This window comes from Lineus longissimus, chromosome 19 (assembly GCF_910592395.1).
Source record: "Lineus longissimus chromosome 19, tnLinLong1.2, whole genome shotgun sequence".
Lineage (NCBI taxonomy): Eukaryota > Metazoa > Nemertea > Pilidiophora > Heteronemertea > Lineidae > Lineus > Lineus longissimus.
This window is the reverse complement of record NC_088326.1, coordinates 8,880,424-8,903,593: the sequence shown is the minus strand read 5'-3', so window position 1 is coordinate 8,903,593 and position 23,170 is coordinate 8,880,424. Positions and strand designations below refer to the sequence as shown.

The window sequence follows — 23,170 nt, the reverse complement described above, 5'->3', positions numbered from 1 at the left end:
CTTCCCAGGTTATATTATGGAGGTTGTCCAGCAAAACTGTCACCCCTGTCCCATCAAACTAAACTCGATCTAGTGCATCTGGCAAAGATTTTTTCGAAATTTGGATAATTTTGATGACTTTGAAGCGTTTTTTTTGTGCCGATTTTCTGATTTGCTTTCAAATCTCCGGCACGATTCTGTCAATCACACGTATATTAGCATAAGATCCGCCCCGTAATGGTGACGTCATATCCTCATGCATCACGGCGGCGGTATCTCTTTGCCGAAGTGGCGAGCTGTCGAGTATTTTGAGCAAAGAACGACGGTTGAATGTAGGAATAAAATAAAGGAATAGCCTAAAATGCTTATCGATGATCTATCCTGCCCATCTGAAAAGGTTAGGGTGCTGTTTAAATGTTATTGAGCGTGTATTTTTTGAGAAAGCGCGAGAGTGTTTGTCCGGAAATAGATCATCCGCGAAACGGAAAGGACTTCACTCCTCCATACGTGTACTGTGTGGGCCCGTGGGGGCTATCAAATTTGCTGACAAGCAAATTTCAAATTTCTAGTTATTCTTATAATTGACTTCTCTTCTTCTGCAGGTTCTCGACCCAACAATGGACTTACGCACAGTCAAACATTTCATATGGAAACAAGGAGGCGACCTAACGTTGCATTATCGACCGATAAACATTGGCAAATGAGATAACCCAGGATGACTGTCGATGATGAAACGTCACAGCGGGTACTGTAAAGGAAGACCACGAGCGTGTCCGACCTTTGACCTGCTTTTACGGTCCGGAAGTTAGATATTGTGCAACTGTTCAAAAAGCTTTCTGACAACTGACACCGACTTCTCAGCTTCACCGATTACATTTTAAGTTTCTCAATAGGTGGAGTACAATATGTATTGTGCTGCAATTGCACAGCGTCAAGTCGATGGTTTCACTCTGCACCTACTCGTTATCTGGTGTGGCATACTTCCTGTGCAAGGAAGTGTCTTGGTGTTTCAGCCGGAGTTTTAGCAGGGCGTGGCATTCCATCTTTTCTTTATTTTCTCAAACTGCCCTGTCTTTTTTTATCCGTGGCAGTGGCATTTTCATTTAAAGGCGAGGTGCTGTACCCAGTTGTTTTTTGACTGTGACTGAACCCATCTGCCCTGTCCTTTCAGATTTCTAGCTAAAATTCGATGTATTAGGGGAGACCGGGGCTAGCTCGCCTACTTTTCAGAATAATGGTCATATTTCACACAATATTGAAATGAATGAAACCAAATGGCCTCTGTGTGATACTAATGGGTCTTGGCTATAAATAGAACACACTTCTGGATCCTTGTACCTTGATTTGTCTGACTAATTGAATGTCAAAATTTTTTTGTCGAAGCAGGCGAACATGCCCCGCATCGGGGTAAGTTCGCCACCCCCCCCAAACGGGGTTAGTTTACCCTTAAGCCATTAGCCTCTAGTTTGGGTTGGGGTCGGCATGGAATAAGAAAACGGACCAATTAAGTGGGAAAAGGTGCAAATCGACCATTCAAAGCAATGAGGGACGTAATTTATTGTTTCAGAAAACACAAACACTTAATGAAAAAGCTGGAGTAAATTTATTTATCTTTTTTTTTTAATCAAAAGGCCACGCGAACTTGCTCAGCTGGGAAGGGGCGAATGTGGCCCACAAGCACTCTTGGGGATTTTAGGCAATGTATCCAAATGCTGGCATAAAAAACGCAAATGGCGAAAGTGCCCCGAGGGCAAACTAGCCCTGGTCTTCCCTACATTCAGTTGTGATGGAATGATAATGATAGTGGTAGAATGGCTCAAAAAAAGATCAATAATTTTCTGTGAAGTTCTGCCATGAAATTTTTTTCTGCCATTTGCTTTTAAATACTACAAGATAAGATCTGATATGACTCAACCTTTATACGACTAGAGTAAAGTGGATGCAAGACCACTTTGACGATATGGGTAAAAGCCGATTTTCAAGAAATTCTTGTACTTTGTTAAATTTGAATTTGTTACACAGCATACCAGATGCCATTTTGGAGCTGAAAATGGATGTGAGAATTGTTTGTGTAAGGCACACACTTGCACTTGTTCTCACCTGTGTTTGATGTGAGATTTTCAGCATTTCTGAAGGCCACTGGCCAATCATAGAGTATTCGCTTTTAGCTCCCCTGGGTGAGCTCATGTCGTCACGTCTTGTCCGTTGGTCTGTCCGTCAACAATGGAGGCATGTTTGCTCACTGTTGAGTCTAGAAAATTTAAACTTTGTGTGTGGATGTCTTATGACACCATGACTTGACACACAAAAAATCATTGCCATTTGACTTTCTGGGCTCCAGGCGGCCATCTTTGAAAACCTTATTTTGTCAATATCTCACTAAGGTTGATAGCAAGAACCATGAAATGTTTACTGTCAATACTTCTGATGAGAGTTCATGACATAATACCCGGGATTTTGATTTGACCTACTTTTGAAGGTCACAGAGGTCAAACTCTAAAATCTCGGCAAAGGTGGCCATCGGGTCAGTGTGACCTACTTTCCAGGTTTAAGTAGCCAAGGTCATAAAACTCAATGTCAGTCATGTATATCAAGACACCTTCACTGCGTTATCTTCAAATGTACATCATTGATTGATGATCAAGCTTAACATAGTGCTTATAACCAGACCTTCTGTTGAAAAATACCTAGCAAATATTTACGCACCTAACCTTTATTTTCATAGCCTAGGCGAGCAATTATCGCAAGACTGTAGGCCTAGTACTAAGAATCAGGGCCTTTTTGAAAATCGCTGTTTGCGACTTCTGCCCGGCGGCCATGACATGCATGATTGATAATAATGAGAATCGCGGGTTCCCATGCTAGGAGCGATTCCATTGGTTGGCCTTCCGAGTGACCCCCGACATTGACCAATAGCGTGCACTGTTACAGTCTGTGATGTAGTTACAATGATATGCCTATCGTCGGCGCTGCAGTCGGGATATCCAGGTGCGCGAATTTTAAAACTTTTTGAAGAGCGAGCTTTCAACAGAAGGTCTGTATAACATTTTGACCTTGACCTAGATTTCAAGGTCAGAAAGGTCAAACTCTAAAATTTCACTCCCATTTGTCACAGATTCTTCAAATTTTATGTGTAGACACCTATTGGCATCTGTACAAGTTGACCCAATTTAGGTCAATTGCAACCTTATTTTGACCTAGTAATCAAGTTCACAGAGGTCAAACTCTTAAAAGTGTCACATTTTGTCCGTATAAAAAGTCAATTTAACCTCCATGTCTCATTTTATCTGCCACTTAATGATTCCCAGGTGAGCGCAATGTCCCCAGGTCATTTTGCTGAGAATCAGGCAGGCCGAGCTGGCTTGCCCAGCGAAATGAAAAAGTTATTTAATAAAGTTGGAAAATCTGTGTTGTTGGTGTCTTTCAATGAAATATCGCTGTAATGTATCGCGATAAATGGGCTAAGGGAATCTGGTGATATCCCCGATTCAGATCTAGCTTTGTGAAGAACTTGGAACCATTCAAGTCATGAACGACATCATCGATTGTCGGGGCAATGTGTCCCTCTCATTGAACAGCTTGGTTTGCACAGCGCATATCGACACAGAGTATTACTCTGTCCTTTTTGGGAACCACCACTGCTGGAGATACCCATGGAGTGGGACCGTCCACATCTTCAAGGATATCAAGGCCATCAAGCTTCACGTTTTCCTCTTCCAATGGTTTTCGAGTATGAAACAGAATTCGTCGATGTGGCTGAGCTACTGGTGTCACGTTCTTACCCATGTGTAACTCTACTTGAAGGTCATTGAGTTTACGGAGACCTATAAAGATGTCAGCGTATTCACAAACCATGCGATTGACCTCTGGATCATCTGACACTTGAGAAATAGCGATTAGAACCAGTTCTTATTTCATCAGCGGTATGATAACTTTCCTTTGAGGCTAAACAAGTATTCATCGTCCAATGAGGAGAAACCTTCCGTATTATTACCCTCAATGTTATTCACTGATGTCTTTTCTATTGAATTTACCCGACTAATCTGATCGACAAACTTTGGCAAAGAGATTTTGAATGCCACAAGCACAACAGCTTTTCCCTTTTGCCGGGCACTCCCCCTGGTGTGGGAAGTCAACACCACAAAGCCAGCAAGATTGATGCGATTTTGGTTTTGGCTTATCGTCGGATTGCTTTGAGTACGATTGCGGCCGAGTAGATTGAGGCTGGTTCCTGGGTTTGTGATTAAATGATCTGCCAAGACCATGTCCCCGATTTGAATGACTGTCAGATTTCTTAGCGAAATTTACAGATTCCGCAGCTGGTGTGGGAGTGTGTTCCATTCCAACAGCTTGCTTCTCCGAGATTTCGAATGCACGGCCTAGGTCAAGAAGACCCTTCAGCATCATGTCTGCGTCGCGTAAAGCTCTTCTTCTCCGACGGGTTGATAGACGGAACGATTTGTAACTTGATTTCTTCATTTAACCGATCTCCGATGAAGCGACAGGTGGCTGCTAGCTTGGGTAGCCTGGTATGAAACGCACAGACATTTTCCCCAGATTGCTGTTTAGCACACTGGAATGTGTTTATCTCAAACTCTTTTTCTTGGGTGCAACGTAGGCCATAAGGGCTTCCTTGCCTTTCTTATAATCAGTGGCAGCACCTTTCTCCTCTGCCGGGAAGGCATTAAAAATGTCATACACTTCAGGGCCAGCATAATGTAGTGACGCACACTTACATTCGGCTTTGTCGATGTTCAGTGTAACAAACAGATTCTCAAGTCTCTCTACGTATTTCTTTCACTGTTGCCCTGCCGACAATGACTCTCCATGCACATCAAATGCACTATACGCTGGTAAACCATGTGGTACAGCATCAGCCATTTTTGCGATGATTTTTCTGGGCACTGCAAATAAATGTTTTTGAGCTTTCTACTATTGTTTTACTTTATTCACGAATCTAGATTAGGTTCTCGACATCCTCGTCGCCATTGTGTTATTTATGAATGATCTTCAATGACTTAGTTAAACATCAATGAACAGGTTTATTGCAGACAATATATTTGGTCTGTTTACAGGACGGCCATGATGCCGAAGACCACGGGTAGCAGTGGCATCATACATTTGGTGGGGGATTTGAATACAAAAAGTGTGGACATTACAAAAGACATGATCCGAGTTTCAAAAGGCCTCCATTTTCTACTTTCGAGCGATAACGTGGACTTGAATTCTTGAAAATGGTGTGACAACATCATCACGATGTCACACTGGCAGGTATCTGTTACATCGTATGGTATTTATTAAGCCACAGCCCTTGGTTACTAGCCCGATTTAAATCATGCCTGTTTACATTTGAGAAAAGTCTCTTACATCACTTGAATAAACCATCATGCCCTTATGACACCCAGTGCCAGTTTGCTGGATGTCGATAGCCCATTGTACATGGCAGAGAAATTACAGAGGTTTACAGAGTTTTGAACAAAGGTGCATGGGGAGAAAACGGATTAAGTAAAGAAGTTGGAGTTATTCATTTAGTGTGTGTACATAGGAGTTGGGTTATCATGTAGAAGGGGGTATGGGCTCAAGTATGCATACGCATGTGTACAAGGGGGTACTATAAATCGGAAACTTGTGTGTACATACTAGAACCTACTTCCAGATTTTGCGTGACTCTCTCGTGGCTGTCGCCAGTATAGCTTTTTGCTCCCCGTAGAGCTAGGGTATCATGGTGTGCCATCTTGAGCTGTCAGTAACTACTCTAGAATCCCGCAGGAGAGAACAGGACTTCTGCACAAGCGACATGACCGGCGATTGACCAATTCATTTCAAGACCTGCCCACAATTTTACACCAGCTCTAGTTGACCAATCAGGATCGTCGGATCATTTGGCTTCTGTCGTAACGATTATTATAACATCATATAAACATACACAGGTATACATACCACAATAGATTTATTTGAAAGACTCCAAGTTAAATTATTGATATTCATTGCTATGAACAATCAGTTTCATTTCAATCTTACCACGTGCATACAATGAAGCGGGGAGAAATATGAAACAAAGTGGCTATTCTTACGACTAGTCGTAACTTAGGATTTATGCGATTTCAGAGATTAAACTGAGGATCTAGGGAGATAAGACTAGTGTAAAGGAAGGGTTAGGGTTAGGGTTGGCGCTAGGAGTAAGTGCAAGGGTCAGGGTGAGCGTCAGGGTTAGGATTAAGGCCCAATAAGGTGAAAATGATCGTCGTAAGAATAACAAGCACTTTGTATGTAAAATGCATTAGGAATCGTCGTAAGAATAGCCGTGGCCAATATGAAAATGGGGTGAAATTGGCAACAGAACTGGCGCTGGCCACCGTTGGTGTGCCTGTGTTCTCTCCCACGGGATTCTAGAGTACTGACAAATCTTAGTAACTTCCCGATGTGACGCCGTTATTGCCCTCTCTGCACACAGGAAGTGTGTTGCTATGAAAGTAAAAATCTTCAGAAATGATTAATCTCTGGGGGGTGGCCGGGGGTGGGGGGGGGGGGGGCTTTAGTCTTACACTTCTTATCACATGCACGGGATGTTGTTTATATGTGACCTGTTTGTTAACAATTACTGCCTCTTAGGTGATGAGAAACCTGTGCAGGTCGAGAATCTGACAATATGGTACATTGCGTTGTTTAGATTTTGAATAAAGGTCATGTCATTCGGAGAAAATGACCACTCGATAGTAAAGAATAGAATAAATGTTTGGATTGTTAGTCTGGGATTGATCGACCTATCCCGAGGTTTGAATTTTGGAGTAAATGATGTAATGAAGTTAATGATTGAACAAGGAAATGCATATTGTCACAAACGGGTAGTTTTTTTATCAAACCATCCTGGAGAATCAAAATCTTGAACTCCAGGCAAAAACGCGCCAAATCCAGGTTTTGAGTTGTCTCATATTCCTAAATCCCAAGTCCCTCGATCGTGGGTCTAGGAAAACAACAACCACCTTTCTTCAAAGACACGATAAAGTCGCAATTTAATGTGCACCTTCGGATCTGGGAAACACGATAGTTGAATTTTCACATTAAAGGATAGGCTGCAATTATCGAAGATGTTGAACAACTTTAGTTGTCCATGCTTGTTTTACAATCTTTTGCTTTGTCTCGGCGACTTTAATGAGATATGGTGCTTGAAATCAGTCCACAATATAGTAGGCCAAGTATCTCTATATCTCTAAATCCTACTACTTAATTTAGGCTTGCCATGGAAAAGCCATTTTCGCGAGTTAAAGGGAACTGACACCACCCAGCCAGTTCGTATGACCTCGTTTTCATTTCCCGCGTATCGGGTGATCAGAACGAGGCATGAATGAAACGTGGCGCCTAGCTGTCAATCATTGAGTGACGTCACTACTATGGAATTTACTATGAAAACTCATGAATGAAAGATCGCATGACTCACGGCTGTTTTCTCGGAGTACAAGTCGGCCAAATGTTGGGCAACTTCATCATTTGTCTTCAAATTCAACTCCTTCCGTATAACTTTCCATATCGCCAGCGTCTCACGCGAAATCCATAGCCGCTGATCGGCTTTTGAGACCTTTTTTGGTCGCCCCATTACGCGAACTTTCGACATGATTCTCAATAATAACAAATTGAACTGCGCATGCTCGGGCACTGGGGGCGGAGCTACAAATCTGAACTCGAACAGGAAGTTGGATGTTTGACTTTCTCAGGCGGTGAAAGTCGAAAAGTTGGCTAAACTGCTGGGTGGTTTCAGTTCCTTTAACATCTGAATGACACGGAATTCAAGAATAAGGGATAACTATGAACTTATATGTGGCACGTAATGCCCTGAGTGTATGAGGTTGATTCTATAGAGTGAACATTGAACCATTTTGAGAGTCAGTGTGAACACTGAAACTAGTTTAAAAAGCTCTCTTTAGATACGCAATTGGTAAAATAAACTGTATCTTGTTTGAATGCATCTGTGAAAGTGTTATTGACAGGAAAATAGTGCACGTCATGATATCATGATTTAAAACAGTTTTAGAGGCAGTGTGAACAAGCTTGCTCAGACCTGTTATAAGGTTAAACCAAAATAATTGTCCAATTCCAAGTTGAAAGTGTTTTTGGTATGAATGTGGCTGTGGGAAATACATTTTACAATAAACTGGATCCAGATGGTCTGTTCTTGTTTAGGGACCATCCATTAAATATGTATGCATCAAACTTGGGATTTGGGACCCCCCCCTTTACGCACATTTAGAACAAAATGTACAGGTGTAGGCATTTTCCCCCCCTTCAGTGCGTACATACTAAATAGATGGCCCCTTAGCTGTGAGAACAGATATGTTGTGAAAGAGCTCTGGACTGGTGGGATAGCCTGGTAGGTATTGGGAACAGTCTTCAAGAGAGGGTTGATAGTTCACCTGATGTAAATGTACATTCTGTAAAGTTTTCATTTCACATTGCAAGTATGAATGAGATGTTGAATAAAACAGATAAACCTAATAAATATTGTTTACTCTCAATTCTTAATATCATTTCCCATATATCACTCTCATCTTCACAACTTGGATTTTCATTAAACCCACTAATCTTATGAATTTTACATCATGTCCTGTCGCAGTCAAAACTTCACGACTTTTTAGCACACCTCTGGGGAGCTTATACTACATCGTGGCGTCCGTCGGTCGTCGTCGTCCGTTAGCGGAACACGTTTCGTCACCACTAGGGCTAGATGTCTAAAACTTGGTGTGATGGTAGCTTTGGGCAATATACCCAGACGTATTTGCTATGACCTACCATTATGACCTACCTTCTGGCCTCTAGGCAGCCATCTTGGAAATTGTATTTTTGCTTTTTTGAAACTAATGGATGTACGTAGAGTGACAAAATTTTTATGGTGGGTGTATCTAATAAGGTTAAATGACATATCACCCAGGTTTTTGATTAGACCTACTTTTCCAGGTCAAAGAGGTCAAAGTTCACTAAATCACTGATTGGTGGCACGTTTCGTTTTTCTTTGAGCGAGAAGGTTCTAAACTTGTGAAGACATATATCTAGGGACCCTCTATTCTACCCTCAAAAATTTGTCCTGCTTGGACTTCAATTCAAATATGGCCGCCAGGTGGCCATCTTGAAAATTAAACAAACGTCGGATTGAAACCAAGTGATTGTATATCTATGTACTCTCTACAACGTCCCTGATTTTCAGTCAAATCCATTGACCAATATGGCCGCCAGGTGGCCATCTTGAAAATGAAACAAAGTCCTATCACTCCGAAACTAATGATCGGATTGCAACCAAACTTCATGTGATTATGTATCTATGTACTCTTATCAATATCCTTAATTTTCAGTCAAATCCCATGACAAATATGGCCGCCAGTCCGCCATCTTGAAAATCCAACATCTTACAATGTATGCCGTGCATCACTCGGACACCCCTAAATTTTTTGGTTGGGTGCTGCAAAAAGTTGGATGATGCAGACCTTCTCACACATGATATTTGAGCTCTTCAGGCTTTCACATTTTTCAATAAATCATATGAGCAGAGGTAATCTCATGTCTTGCCGATCTACTGGCTTTGTGCATCTGTAGTCCTCGGAGACTTGAGGATTGATGCACACGGCCTACATAGGCAGAATCCCAAGTGTGAAAACAGCGATCTGACTGAGAAGTCTGTCAAGTGTATTTTCACACAATCAAGGGCTAGGGTCGGGTTTAATCTTTACCTTGACGTAATAATCAGAAGACACTGCCATCTTTCATCAGAAATAAGCTTTTTGGTTCTGAAGCTGATTGTCAGATTTTCATTGTCCCAGACTGGGAAATTTGATGATGGCATTGACAATACATCTAGCAGTCTCCAGCACATCTAAAACTTCATTTATTCTAATGAAAGATGACAATGTCCTCTGAAAAGTCAAGGTATTTATGTTTCTTTGAGTTCATGTATAGAGACAAAATGAAAAACAGCATTCATTGTGTTTTTTCCATTTATTAGAAAAGTAATGTACATATGAGTTGTTCCTGTGCATGTGACATGCAAAAACAGCTCGTCTATATCTGATTAACTTGTAGAAAACAGTCATTTGATCATCCTTAAATAGCCATTCTAGCAATTGGATGTGGGAAATGCACATGTGTTATGGATCCATCTGGGACGTGCATTTTCGCGAGTCCGATGAATTGCTTGAACACTGCCCTTCATTCGTCGTACTGGGCAAGGACTGCGACCGCCTGAAATATTTTGACAATTTTCGATGAATACAAATTATGCAATCTTAGATGATTGCGAATGCAATTTTCAATGATTACAAATTATATTTTCAGTTAAAGGACATTCAGACAAAACATCAGCCAGGTTTTTGAGTTTGATAAGACATTAAGAGGCTGAATGCGCAGACATAAAACACCACATCTGCAGCAGGACTATTAGCAACACAGCTTGAACATATGTTGTGCTGGTCAAACCATGAATAACCAATGTGAGGAATACAGCGAAGTACTTAGGAAGTGAAAATGAATGTTATCACCCAGGAGAATGAGCCCAACATTTCTAGAGGGTATTCCTTTTTTCGAGGTAGGATTTCCTGAATGTTCAAACTTAGAGGGTTCAAAAGTACCTACAGTTGGTGATCCATGCAAATCTGATGTTATTTCTCTCAGCTGCGATAACGGATGTCTTAAAAGTTTGACAGTTCATATAGCCTCTCAAAGCGGATTGAAACACCCTTAATCCGCTTTGAGACCTTCGATCCGGATCAACTGTTCCCACTACAAGCGTCTCAAACCACTTTCAAACCGGTGTACTCGATTCACTTGTTCTATCGAATCGAAGAAAGCGGATTGACCCGATTCGGAATGAAACTGTTGTCTGAACTGCTCAAACCGGTTCGAGTTGAAAACGGATCGAGATCGCACATGCGCAGTTGAGTTATGATGACGTACTTCCTTTTTATCGCATGGGTCTGATTATTCCTCAACATTGTCCAGAATAAGAACAACATAACTCCAACGGGGACGATTTCTCTGATGTTGGAAAGCGTTTACTCGCACTTCCATATCCATCACGTCAATCGCATATAAGGAGAGAAATGCCGAGATAAACACACAAGTTTGAAACAGGAAATGCAGGAAGATGAAGTGACCTTGACCGCGCACAAGCTCGCACCCAGTGTGTAAATTAGTTGGGGACGATTAGAACAAGACACCGCCGATAGGCGGCGCGTCGGTATCAAACCGACTTGAGACTGTAGTGAGAACAGTCATGTTCGAAGCGAATCCAAATCTCAAAGCAGTTTGACGTGTAATGTGAACAGACGTTTTGAAACCGGTTTGACTCAAACCCGATTCCCAGATTCGAAATGAGGAATTTGGTTTGGAAGTGGAATAGATGAGAACGCAGCTTAAGATATGGCTATTGTCTGGTATGTGTAAAAATTCCTAGTTCATAACTGAAGAAGATCCCCTGATTTAAAAATATATAAATCGACACATCCTGACCCCAAGGCACACACTGCTGAAGGAATGCAGAGATCACGGTTTCACCTCACTTACCCAGAGTGACATGGTCCAAATGACTCTATCTTCTTAACCAGACTATCTTCATTCTCCAAATCTTGTTGTAAGGTGGAAGATGGCAGACTTGCTGTGCGACCACGATTCTTCAAAAAAATCCCCCCGAACAAAGAGTCTTTGAGGTGGCGGAACCTATCAACTAATATGGTTTGCGATGTCCTCTCTGGGTCTGAAAGATAGGAACAAGTTGATTGAGGGATGATGTTCAATGGAGATTATCCTACATGTTCCATCAGATATATTTTGAAGTACATATTTAGTAGTTATGCCAGTGATGTCTGGGCTGACAGCTCTGACAGGAGAAGGTAAACTCAACATTGAGGGATGATTAACATTTTGTGTTTCAGACTTCCTATCAACCCATTGAACCTCAGGCTCATATACACGACAAGTGCATCCACACCCCAGGCTCCTTGACCAAAATTCACAAAATTGGTAAAATTCTTTGACATAAATGGATGATTCTGGTATGAAATAAAAGGTAATGACTCTATACTCTTGTTGCTGACTAGCTTGGATGGGGTTGCTGTCCTACATGTAGGCACTACCTTGGTCTAAATTTATTAGAACCAACCCTTCCATTTTCTTGTAATTCTGCCCAATTTATTCTGGGTCACCCTGTAACTTCAGGCTCGGCCACGACCTCTGCCATCAGCAAATCAAACAAAGTCATCTGAATACACTCTGGCGTCAGCCATCTTTACTGTTGTAAGATTCGCTTTCCAAGTCATTTTGACCCCCTCCTCCCAGCTCTTCGCCAGTAACACGTCTCTGACTGGAGTTGAAAAGTCAAGGTTTTTCTGGTAGTTTTGCCGAAACTTTGAGTCAAATAGGTCAAAGAATTGACTAAATCACGCACGAATGCTTCCACACAAGATACACAATAAACACTAAAACAGAGTCGTCAAGGTTTGTTCATAAAGCACTCACATAGAAGTAAAACACTTATAAGGGGAATCTCCGTGCAGGTTACCATGGGCCGCTGTGCATATGTTTCATGTTTCAAATGCAGGGATGAGGGAAAAGTGGAATATAATAACAATTAATGATATGAAACATTGATAAAGCGCCCTTTTTTATATGAGGCGCCATGTGGGAATTTTTATCATTTGCCAAATTTATTTGAATTAATTTCATTGCACAGTTTCAAACCATACAGGAACATATATAAGAACTTATTTCATCCAATAAATTACGAAACAATTATTTTTTATTCAAACCAGCATTTTTACTTATCAAACCATCTGTTTATTTCCGATCCAAAGTGTATCCTGGCGGTGATTGAGCGAACTGTATTTCGTCTCGCATGTTCACCTTACGGTCGGCTTTTTTGTGCGCTCTCAGGTAATTATCTCCGTTTTTTGCCTATTTCTCGCTATTTTAGATTTTCTATACAGCTATCCCGTTTCTAAGTTTGTGCTCGTCCTTTTGCCAAATTTAGAGTTCGGTAAGGGCTATTATAAAGCTATAGTGAAGGTTCCAAGTTTTAGGTTACTTGGCAGTTTGGTTATTTGGTATGGCGGCCATTTCGGTTTGGTCATGTATACAGAGGTATAGGAAATGCATAGGTAAATGCATTATGGAAATAGGTCTGCTAGGGCAGCAAAACATTAGGTTTTACATTATGTAACATATCGAGGGTTGGGTGCGCACATGCGCTTTCCCGTCAAGCTCGCCGCGTGATTCGTGTTACGTGACACGCCCTTTTGTGCACGCCGGAGATCCTTTGTTAACTGGCTTTTACACCTTTCAACTGGTTTTATAATCCCATTCATAATCTCTGGGCGTGAGTTTAAATTCAGGTCTGGTGGCAATCTTGTTTCACTCCCTTCTAGGCCGTGGCTAGATTGCTTCGCTCCTAGAAGTTTTCTGTCATGGCTTCCAATAACATATTATTGCGGAAAAGGCACTCATTAGTGGGCAGAGATTTGCTGCCCATTTTGAAGCTTCTCGCCCGTTTCAAGGACGACGACCTCCCGGACCCACTTGCTCGTATACGCCTCAACCGCCCTACCGAACAATTGGACGTCCCCGACATAGCAGTAGCCTTTCAGGAACTCACGGGTGAAGATGCGGTAGATTTTTTCAGAATGTCAGGTCGAGAAGATTCGGTAGGCAACTTCCGCCTACTGCTACATTCGGCCATTGTGGTTGCGAACGAGTATGGACAGCCCGTTGGACAACAATTGCATGAAGACGAAGCACCAGTAGCCAAAGCCCCTCGCCTCGACCGTCAAGAACAGGATGAGGAAACCGCGCCGCGTTTACGGGAACGAATTCTAGAACTAGAAAAGAGAGAAAAGAACCGAAAGGCAGAACCGGTGGAGGCAGTCCTGAGGAAGGTGAGGAATTTATCCTTACAAGTAAAGCCCAACGTTACCCTCATCCTAGCCACTTTAGACGAACTACTGGCGTGCGCCAAGGACCAAGATCACAAAGATTTGCACCTCTTTTACGAGCTTGGCAAACAAGCTGAACGTTTCAAAGATACTGTTGATATCCCCACTTTTTGTCTTTCCGCATTGGGTGGAGGCCAGTCTGACGTAATAATGAAAGCTTTAGCCAAGTGCAAAAAGGCCAAAAAGTTGGTAAAAAAAAAAAAGCTGCTTCGTTCCAGGTCACAGTCTCCACCGGTTACCTCTTCTGCCGTATCCTCTTCCCCCCTTCAGCATGTTTACGCGCAGCCTCCCCCACCTCCCCAGCATCAGTTTGGCTTTGGTGGCTATGGTGCCGCTTACGGTCAGGGATATGGCGGGGGTTATGGGTACGGCAGAGGTAGAGGTCGCGGCAGGGGTTATGGCGGTTATGGTTATGCTAGAAATAACCCGGGCCCATGTAATTTTTGCGGTGAGGTTGGGCATTGGTACAAAGAATGTGAAAAGATGAAGTTGGCAAAGGCCCAATTTGACAACAAGAAATAGGTCTAAGGTAAAATAGACCGGTACGCTAAGTGGTATAAGTGTATTGTTTAGAAAACCGTTAATAAGTAAAGCAATTTTGATTTTGAACATCTTCCTCTCTCTCAGCTCAAGGGATCTTACCCCTTGCGGACCTAGTTCGCGCGAGCTGTGAGTTAGGAGAAGTTCTCCCTTTGATAGTCTGATACGCCTGTAATGAGATGTTTCTACAGTTTATTTTGGTTCTTGCAGGAATCCCCCCCTACTATCTCACTGGGGCACTTTAAGCCAGAGATTCCAGAATGGGAATATGTGGTGAAATTTAATCCAATTGCTGCCGAAAAGGTCAAGAGGTTACAGGCGTCTTGGACTACAATTGGGGAAACTTCTCCTGACTTCACAGCTCAACAATTCAAACTCAATCAGGTTGTAAATGATGTATTACTTCTACAAAAAAAAAACTCCGGTGCCTTTGGACACTTTGCCTTTAAGGGACCCTGAACACTTTGTCGCTGGACAATTGCATCAAAATATTGAACTTTGGAGTTCCATAATGAACGATTTCCAAGAGAGCGAGATGGTTCACACTTGGTTGGAAAAAGGGGTTGATGTGCATTCTTTCTTTAGGCCATTTAAGGGTGAATTCAAGGGTCAGAAATACAATTCAAACGAACCCCCAGTTAGTTTTTTTCCTAACTCTGTCCATTGTCAGAAACAAGCTGCTTTTATTTCCGAAACCTTGAATGATAGAATCAAAGCAGGTTCAGTCAGAGTTTGGGGTAAAGTTGGGGAGTGTCCGCCCCCTAAAGTAGTCATGCCCTTGGTAGTTGAACCTTCAAAGCCGAGATTATGCAATGACCAGAGATTCCTTAACCTGTGGATTAAGGATTCTCCCTCCACATTAGATACATTGAAAGAAGTACCGCGATTGGTACACAAAGATGCTCTCATGTTTGCCACTGATGAGAAATCGGGGTATGACCATATTAAATTATCGCAAACTTCGCAAACGTATTTTGGCATGGAATGGGCAGGTTGGTACCTAGTTTGTACGACGCTTCCGTTCGGATGGAAATCATCGGCTTATGTTTATCAAACTGTAGGCTATGCAGCTACAACCTTCTTAAGACATTTGGGGATCCCAACCATCCAGTATATTGACGACAGATTCTACGTGGTCCCTAAGAATATTGACGCGTCAAGCATTCCTTTGCTTTGGGTCTTTTTGGTATTATATATCCTTACAGAACTAGGTTACACGTTCTCCTTGCCAAAATGTGTTTTGCAACCTATGATGGCGCTCAAGTCCTTAGGGTTTCTAGTAGATTCTAGCAGGCAGGCGTTTCTTCTGCCATCTGATAAGAAACAGACGTTTAAGGTTTTGCGCGAGGAAATTCTTCGTCAGCCCTTCGTCAGCCTTAAAACGCTACAAAGATTCGCGGGTAAATGCATTTCTATATTTCTAGATGTTGGTTTTTCCGGCCGCAAAACTATTTACGAGAGAGTTGTTTAGCGCAATAGCCAAAGCTTCGAAAAACAGTAAAACCATCCCAATCTCTGGCCCCCTACGGGACGAGATACAATTCTGGGCATTTTTGGATGATTGGCATGGGCATTTTTCTTGGAGACCAGAAAAACATTTACATTACGCTCTGGCTACTGATGCTTCGGGATATCGCTATGGCGCGGTCACTCTATCAGGGCCACAGGTTGGTCATACTTTAGGTGATTATTGGGCTGCAGATGATATAAGGCCGATTCATGTCAAAGAGGCCGACGCCCTCTATTCTTCCCTCTTAGCATTGAGTACAAATATAAAAGACCACCGGGTAGACGTTAAAGTCGATAACACAAGCCTAGTTTCGTCGTGGAATAACAAGGGTTGCAAGGACAACGCCTTAAATGAAATGCTCATAAAATTGTTTCATCTTACTCAGCAATTAAATATTGATTTACGTTTGCAGTACATTTCTTCGGCAGAAAACCCAGCAGATGCTCCTTCTAGGGCGATTTCAGCTCAGGACATTATGTTGGCAAGTGAAAAATGGTTCCAATTGGAGTTACTCTATGGCCCGCACGGAGTAGACCTCATGGCATGTGACTCAAATGCAATGCGTTCAATACAGGGCGATGTTTTGAGACATTTTACCCTGCACCCTTCACCTCTGTCAGCGGGTCAAAATGTTTTCGCCCAGGAAATAGCTAAGGAGCTAAATCCTTACGTTTTCCCACCTATCGCTGTCATTCTACCCCTTATTCAGTTTTTGATCCAGCAGGAAATCCCAGTTTGCACGCTTGTGCTACCCATGACGTCACCCGCGCCAATATGGTGGCCACTATTAAAGCCCAGGATAATTTCACAGGTTTGCCTTGGGGTTAAAGGAGAAAAGGGCGTAGTATATTATCCCTCCAAGCAGGGGTTCATCAGAGATAGCGTCGGTTTGAGATGGCCATTAATGGCTTTTCGAATTAGCTGCACATCATAATGTGCGATATCCTTCGAATATACTCTGTGGATGACGCTTTAATCTTGATTATTTCAGAAAATCAGCGTTGACATGGGGGCAATTGACAAGCGGCTCCAGGAGTTGGATAAGGCGGCTTCCGCAACCCCCCTTATGAAGAAAAGGCAATCCCTAAAAAACGAGCTGTTGCAATTTTTGGCACAACTGCCTAAGAGGCCAACCCTGGAACGGGTTTCTCCAAAAGATCTAACACGATTTTTAGTATGGAAAGACAAAGCCGGTAGGACACAGATCCATAATGCTTCCTGTATATTCCTCGGGCATCATGGTAAATTCCACTGTGGGTGTCCTACCCGTCTTGCCTTCGGTACGTTAGAAGGATTAGTCCGGTCCCTGAAATCCATTATTTCTGAAGAAACCGACAGGGGCAGCACGTGGGATATTTTCTCCGGGGTTGGGAATCCGGCTGATTCACCTCCTGTGAAATCGTATTTGAAGTGTGTCAAACGAGAGCAAGGTTTCTCGCACGTAGTTGCCAAGCAGGCAAAACCCTTGTTCATGGATAAGCTTCAAGCTATTTCAAAATATATCGATAACCAGATTAAAAGACCAGATCTATCCCTTAGGGAGCAATTCGTTTTGTCCAGAGACCAAGCTTTTCTCAAGATGCAGTTCTTTGCCGGGGATAGGGCGAGTGATTTGGGAATTTTAAAAACACAGGAAGTTAAACGCTTACCCGATGGATCAGGTCTTGTAATCTCTCATTCCCATGGGAAATCGTTTTCGGTAAACAAAGTGAATACCTTCATTGTTAAAGAATGTCCAAATCATCTTATTTGCCCGGTAAAGGGAGTTCAGCAGTATATCTCCAAGGCACAAACCTGGGGGGTGGATCTTACGGTCGGATATTTATTCCGTCCAGTCTCAGAAGCCGGTGTAGTGTTGGATGCGCCTATTTCGTACAGTGCAATTTACGATAGATTAAAGATTTATCTAAATACATTGGGGATCAACCAGGGTGAGACCCCTCACGGCTTAAGAGCCGGCTGCTCCATTACTTTGCTTCTGTCGGGGGCAGCTTCAAGCCCGGCGGAAGTAATGTCTCATGTTGGTTGGTTCACAGAGGCATCAGCAGAGTACTACAGTCGGTCAGATATTTTGGTAAAAGCGGCTAATGTGTCCGAAGCCCTGGCTGACAGTTCTCGTCGGCCAGAAGCGGTTAAAACACTTTACAGTAAGTTTGGCGATGTTGATAATTTCCCAGCAGCGTTCCCTTGAGCAGATTTCGATGTATATTTTTATGCATTTTCGTATTGTAATTATTGCATGATTGTGTTGGTTAGAGTGTGGCCTCGCCTTTTCGCTACATGCATCATCATACTAAAACCATACCGTGTAATCTTCTGTGGAATTTAAAATACAGTGTTGAGTTCTTATAATAAAGCAATGTTAGAATTTAAGTTACGATTTCTCGTTACCTTATTTTCGAATTCCGGACTAATTAGTCCCTAATTAATAATTAATTATGGCGGATTAATTAGTTAATTTTGTTTAAGTATTGGGAAAGGAGTTATGAAGTAGGGCATGTTTCTCCGGGATGGTTGAGAGCCCGGGCGTGCGCGCCTGTACATTTTCACACCCCAACACTTAAATGTGAAGATCATACACAAGCCTGGAGACACTTTGGGTATGTGCAGATCCAAAGTGTATCCTGGCGGTGATTGAGCGAACTGTATTTCGTCTCGCATGGACACCCAGAAGGAAGACAGTTTGGCGTGTACAGGTTAATGTAAACCCTGTGTACGATGGCAGGCTCTGGAGCCACTGCAGTGGATTTGCTTTCCCCTCCCTCCCCGCCCTAGTATCCGGATTGCTTTAGAGCCGTGTATGTATCTTCGCGCCATTACATTTTCACACCCCAACACTTAAATGTGAAGATCATACACAAGCCTGGAGACACTTTGGGTATGTGCAAAACCTACGCAAATTATTTCCATACCATAGAACATGTAGAAGTTGCGCAAATCCATGGTTTGGAAACCACGCACAGTTGGCGTTTTAAATCTTTCAAACCATGTTGTGTCGCATCATGATTATTTCAAACCACAAACTTTGCTTAACTTCATGGTTTGCAACCCACGAACATCCCACATATAAAGTGTGAAAAAGATTATTTGCATCCCATGAGAAAATGCACCCACTCCAAACTTATGGTATGAATATACTTTATTCACGGTTTTAAACGATCAGTTTAGCATGTTGTATGTCCAGCCCCTTTTCAACAATGAGGCAGTCATAATTTAGGTGAAAATCCCTCAAGGTAAAAATCCCCCCCCCCCCCCCGGAAAATATCCCCTCCCCCCCAGTAAAAATCCCCCTACAGGTAAAAAATGTGAATTGTGCATTAGGCCTTTAGCTTAGGCTCAGGCTTGTTTTCCATGATTAAGTATATTCCTCCGATTCTAATGTTGGGCAAACCTTTTCTTCGCCGTCCAAGTAAAAAAAGTGAACAAGAAAATTTGTATAAAAACAATGGTGTAATTTATTTTATAATGATTCTGCTATAGCCTACAACAGGCGATATATTTACCAAGGAGATTTTTGCTGGGTTTTTTTTACCAGGGCAGGGGATTTTTACCTGGGGGGATTTTTACCGGGGGGATATTTACCAAGGGGATTTTTACCTGATACCGTGTAATCTTACCATTGCCGCTCATTGAAGAAATGGTGCCCATTACTATTGGTCAGATTGGTCAGAATACCAGAATGATGACCAGCTGGTTACGACCCATTGATCCCTACGGTTACAATGTACCACCTTCCAATTCATTGCTGAACTAGCCAATCCAGACAAAATTCGCACTTGAAGACATGCCTACATTCATGAATGTGGCTATGCAGTATTGTAATCGTGGATTGCGGCATGGCAATGGCCTGGTCTTTTAAAACCGAGAATAAAGTAATTGTCTGACCAAGCCACAGGCACCATGTGGGAATTTAATTATTTGCCAATAATTGCATTGTTTCAGGCCATTTAATACATTTGTTTTATATCATCCCATGAAGTACTTTTCGAAACAAGGCCTCATCATGTTCATGGTTTGCATCCCATGAAAGTTGCCAAAAAACATTATTTGCATCCCATGAAAAGTTGCACTCTGCTACAAACTTATGGTATGCATATGATTTTCTGATGCAGTCACTGCACATGCGTAATGGGCTAACATTGTCTATACTGGTCTCTGCGCAAACAATTATACGCACACAGCCACTGGCAGTGCTCAGTTTCATGATTTCAAACCATGGAACTACAACTTTTCATGGGATGCAAACCATGATTCCACAACTTCAATATGGGGATGCGGCCATCAGAATGACTGTTACTACATTATTGGTAGTCTCCATGCACTCCCTTCCTTTCCCACACGTCCATGTCGCGACAACACTAACATTACACTCGTGGTTGTCGCACGAGATACGCACTGAAAGCCGTCCTAGTGGAAGACCAGGTGTTCAATGAGCAACAGTTCCAGGGATGCTGAGCTGACACAAATAGCAAACCATGGATTTCGCAACGTAAACACGATTAGGTTTTTTTGAAAACATATGCATTTGTTAGTATGAAAATATATGGTTTGAAAAAAGTTGATTATTTCATATAATGTTGGCAAATGCTTTAATTCCAACTTGGAGCTGTGGCTGTGTTTGAGAAAATAATATGCATACATGTACCATAAGTTTGTAGCGGGTGCATTTTTTCAAGGGATGCAATGTTTTTCGCAGATATTTGTGGGTTGCAAACCATGAATTTAAGCAAAGTTTGTGATTTGAAATAATCTTGATGCGACTCAACATGGTTTGAAAGAATAAAAACACTAACTTTTTGTGGTGTTGAAACTGTCATGGATTTGCACAACTTCAATGGTATTCAAATATTTGCATATGTTTTCCTGGTTTTGAAATAAAGGATGGTGTGATGATTGAAACAGCTGGTTTGAATAAAAAATAATTGTTTTAAAAATTGGATGAAATAAGAAAAATATATTCATTTACTGTTTGAAAGAATGAGATTGTTTCAAATAATTTAGGGAAATAATCAAAATCCCACATCGCGCCTCATACTTTCAAGGATACCAATACTGCTTAATGTTGTATAAAAGCACTTGCTGAATGAATGCATTTCCAGAAGCCCCTTGCATGACTGCCAATTCTTAATCTAATTTCACGGGAGGGGCGGTCCACGGCGTGGGCCACACCTGCTGTGGAGAAGCTGTGGTTGTCGTATGTACACCTGGTGACCATCCCACCTACAGGGAAGCGACAGATACACATGTACTGTACAAGCAGCCTTGCGCTGATCACATTGCAATGGGTTCAAAAGACTTCTAAATCTAAAGTTCTCTAGTTCCTGGCCACTGAATATACTCAATAGCAAGAAGTATCTTGATATACCAACCTGGCAATTTTCTCTCCGGTTGAGGGCTGCTAGGGGGTGAGAAGTCACTCTCTGAAGCACTGCCCAGGCTATGTCTACTTCCTCCTTGATGGTGGATATTCTCCAACTCGTGGACATGGCGGTTGTGTTTCCTGATGTTCTCGTGTATCTCTTGCACTTTGCAGGTAGCAATTGGAACAGACATAGCTCAGGAAGAAAGCAAGTTCTTGAAATAGAATAATAATGATAAATATTGCGACAACACAAGATACCTTTAGCCTTCAATGATGACAGATGCAGTGAATTGCGTCTGCATGAACACTGGCGACACCTGTACATGTAGTTAACATCTGTATGGTCATTTAATTAGTATATTTCATTTAATAAATCACATGTGGTCTGGTTGTCAGTAATATGCATTTATCAGAAATTATGGCATTCTTCCCACTGTTCTTGTCTGATTGTGACATACAGGTTGGCCGCCTGGTCCTTTGTTGTTAAGATATGTTGTTACATTTGTCCTAGAAGAAGCTGGAAAAGGGTGGTTATATCTAACAAAACAGCGGGCCCTGCAGTGGGTCTTTAGTCCCCCCATTCAGTGGACCTTTGCCTGCAGAGGCCACAGAATTTCTTAACCAATCTTCTGCTCCATTTAGTTTTTAACGTCACCGTTGCGTCCTTCGCCAACGTCAAACAAACGGTCAATTTATGCCATTTGACCTCTGTGACCCTGAAATTAGGTCAAATTAAAAACCTGTATCCTTGCTGGGAGAACCTACATGTACCATGTAAGTTTTATCGAAAATGAGTCACTTATAAGAGAGTACACTTTTTAGGTTTCCACCTCTGGCCCCCTGGTGGCCAAGTTGAGAATCAGATCAGACCGAAATTCAGTGTCAGAGGTCACCTGACCAGGGGGTTCCTGTGCACAAAGTTTCAAGTTCACAGTCCTATCGGTTAAGAAATATGCCACTGTTTTTGAAACAGGATACAGATGACGACGAGGATATCCCAATGTACGACGACGACGACGGACAGTCAATGTGGTATTGTTGTATAGACCCCTACCAGTGAGCCAAAAATCCACTTGTGCTTTGTTTTGATACGATCCTGTACTACAGGGGCGGATCCAGCATTAAGGAAAGGGGGCCCGCATGAACAGCACGGTATCAGGACAATCCCCCCCTGTCAAATTGCCCCCCCCCCCCGCAAAATGGCCCCCCAGTAATGAGGTAGGCCTAGGTTTGATGAAAACCCCAGAGTAATTCTGAAAATAAGGGCATCATGCCTATGCAACATTTCTGAACATCTTGAACAAACTAGACTGAGATGGACCACACCCGTCATGGCATCATGTAGGCCTAGGCCTGCAGGTCAGTCCATCACCAATGATGTGAAATATAAAATCAAAATGCCCTCTGGACAACGGTAGGCTACTTCATCAATATTTCCAGACACATTCACCAACCTCCGTTCATTTACACTCTAATTCGTGAATTGAGCAGCAAGAAATATTAGATTTGGAATATCATTAACGAGCACGTGCCATGTGCTGCACACAGCCACATGGATGCATGGATGGATGTGGGGTACTTGGCCAATCACAGCAGAGGTTTATAAAAATGTCAATTCTGGCTTGTATTCTTTTGGATTTACCGGCTTTTCCGTCATTACAATACCATTTTTGCTACGAATATAATGTTCTTCCAGCTGAGCTGCCTATTTATTCCATTTCAACACAAAATTTAGTGTCAACAAACTACTTTTATTGACTCATACATAGGAGCGGCTTCGACAGAGTAACTTGGGAATACTTTATCAGTAACGAC

At 42.3% G+C, this 23,170-nt stretch overlaps 2 protein-coding genes across 3 annotated transcripts in view; one reads left to right on the top strand and one right to left on the bottom strand.

Moving 5' to 3' along the window:
- LOC135503487 (WD repeat-containing protein 48-like) overlaps positions 1–6,476 on the top strand; it is a 36,295-nt gene extending 29,819 nt beyond the window's left edge. For both annotated transcript variants that reach the window (XM_064797099.1, XM_064797098.1), the window contains one exon: positions 582–6,476. In XM_064797099.1, coding sequence (XP_064653169.1) covers positions 582–683 — 102 coding nt within the window. In that variant the 3' untranslated portion in view covers positions 684–6,476. The remainder of the gene's footprint in view (positions 1–581) is intronic.
- A 3,389-nt stretch (positions 6,477–9,865) lies between these two features.
- On the bottom strand, positions 9,866–23,055 carry LOC135503211 (uncharacterized). Its single transcript, XM_064796673.1, has 4 exons — positions 22,998–23,055; positions 21,363–21,567; positions 11,524–11,713; positions 9,866–10,203 (listed from the first exon to the last, which is right to left on the bottom strand). Exons 2-4 carry the CDS (start codon positions 21,544–21,546, stop codon positions 10,110–10,112), a joined length of 468 nt encoding a protein of 155 aa, XP_064652743.1. The 5' UTR covers positions 21,547–21,567; positions 22,998–23,055; the 3' UTR covers positions 9,866–10,109.
- Positions 23,056–23,170: the final 115 nt, after the last annotated feature.

Excerpts from the sequence above, each read along its gene's own strand:
- LOC135503211 (XM_064796673.1), bottom strand. The coding sequence starts at position 21,546 with ATGTCTGTTCCAATTGCTACCTGCAAAGTGCAAGAGATACACGAGAAC. Across the intron at positions 11,714-21,362 it reads ACCGGAGAGAAAATTGCCAG|ACCCAGAGAGGACATCGCAA; the intron begins GTTGGTATATCA and ends CCTATCTTTCAG. Across the intron at positions 10,204-11,523 it reads TTTGGACCATGTCACTCTGG|GCGGTCGCAGTCCTTGCCCA; the intron begins GTAAGTGAGGTG and ends AAAATATTTCAG.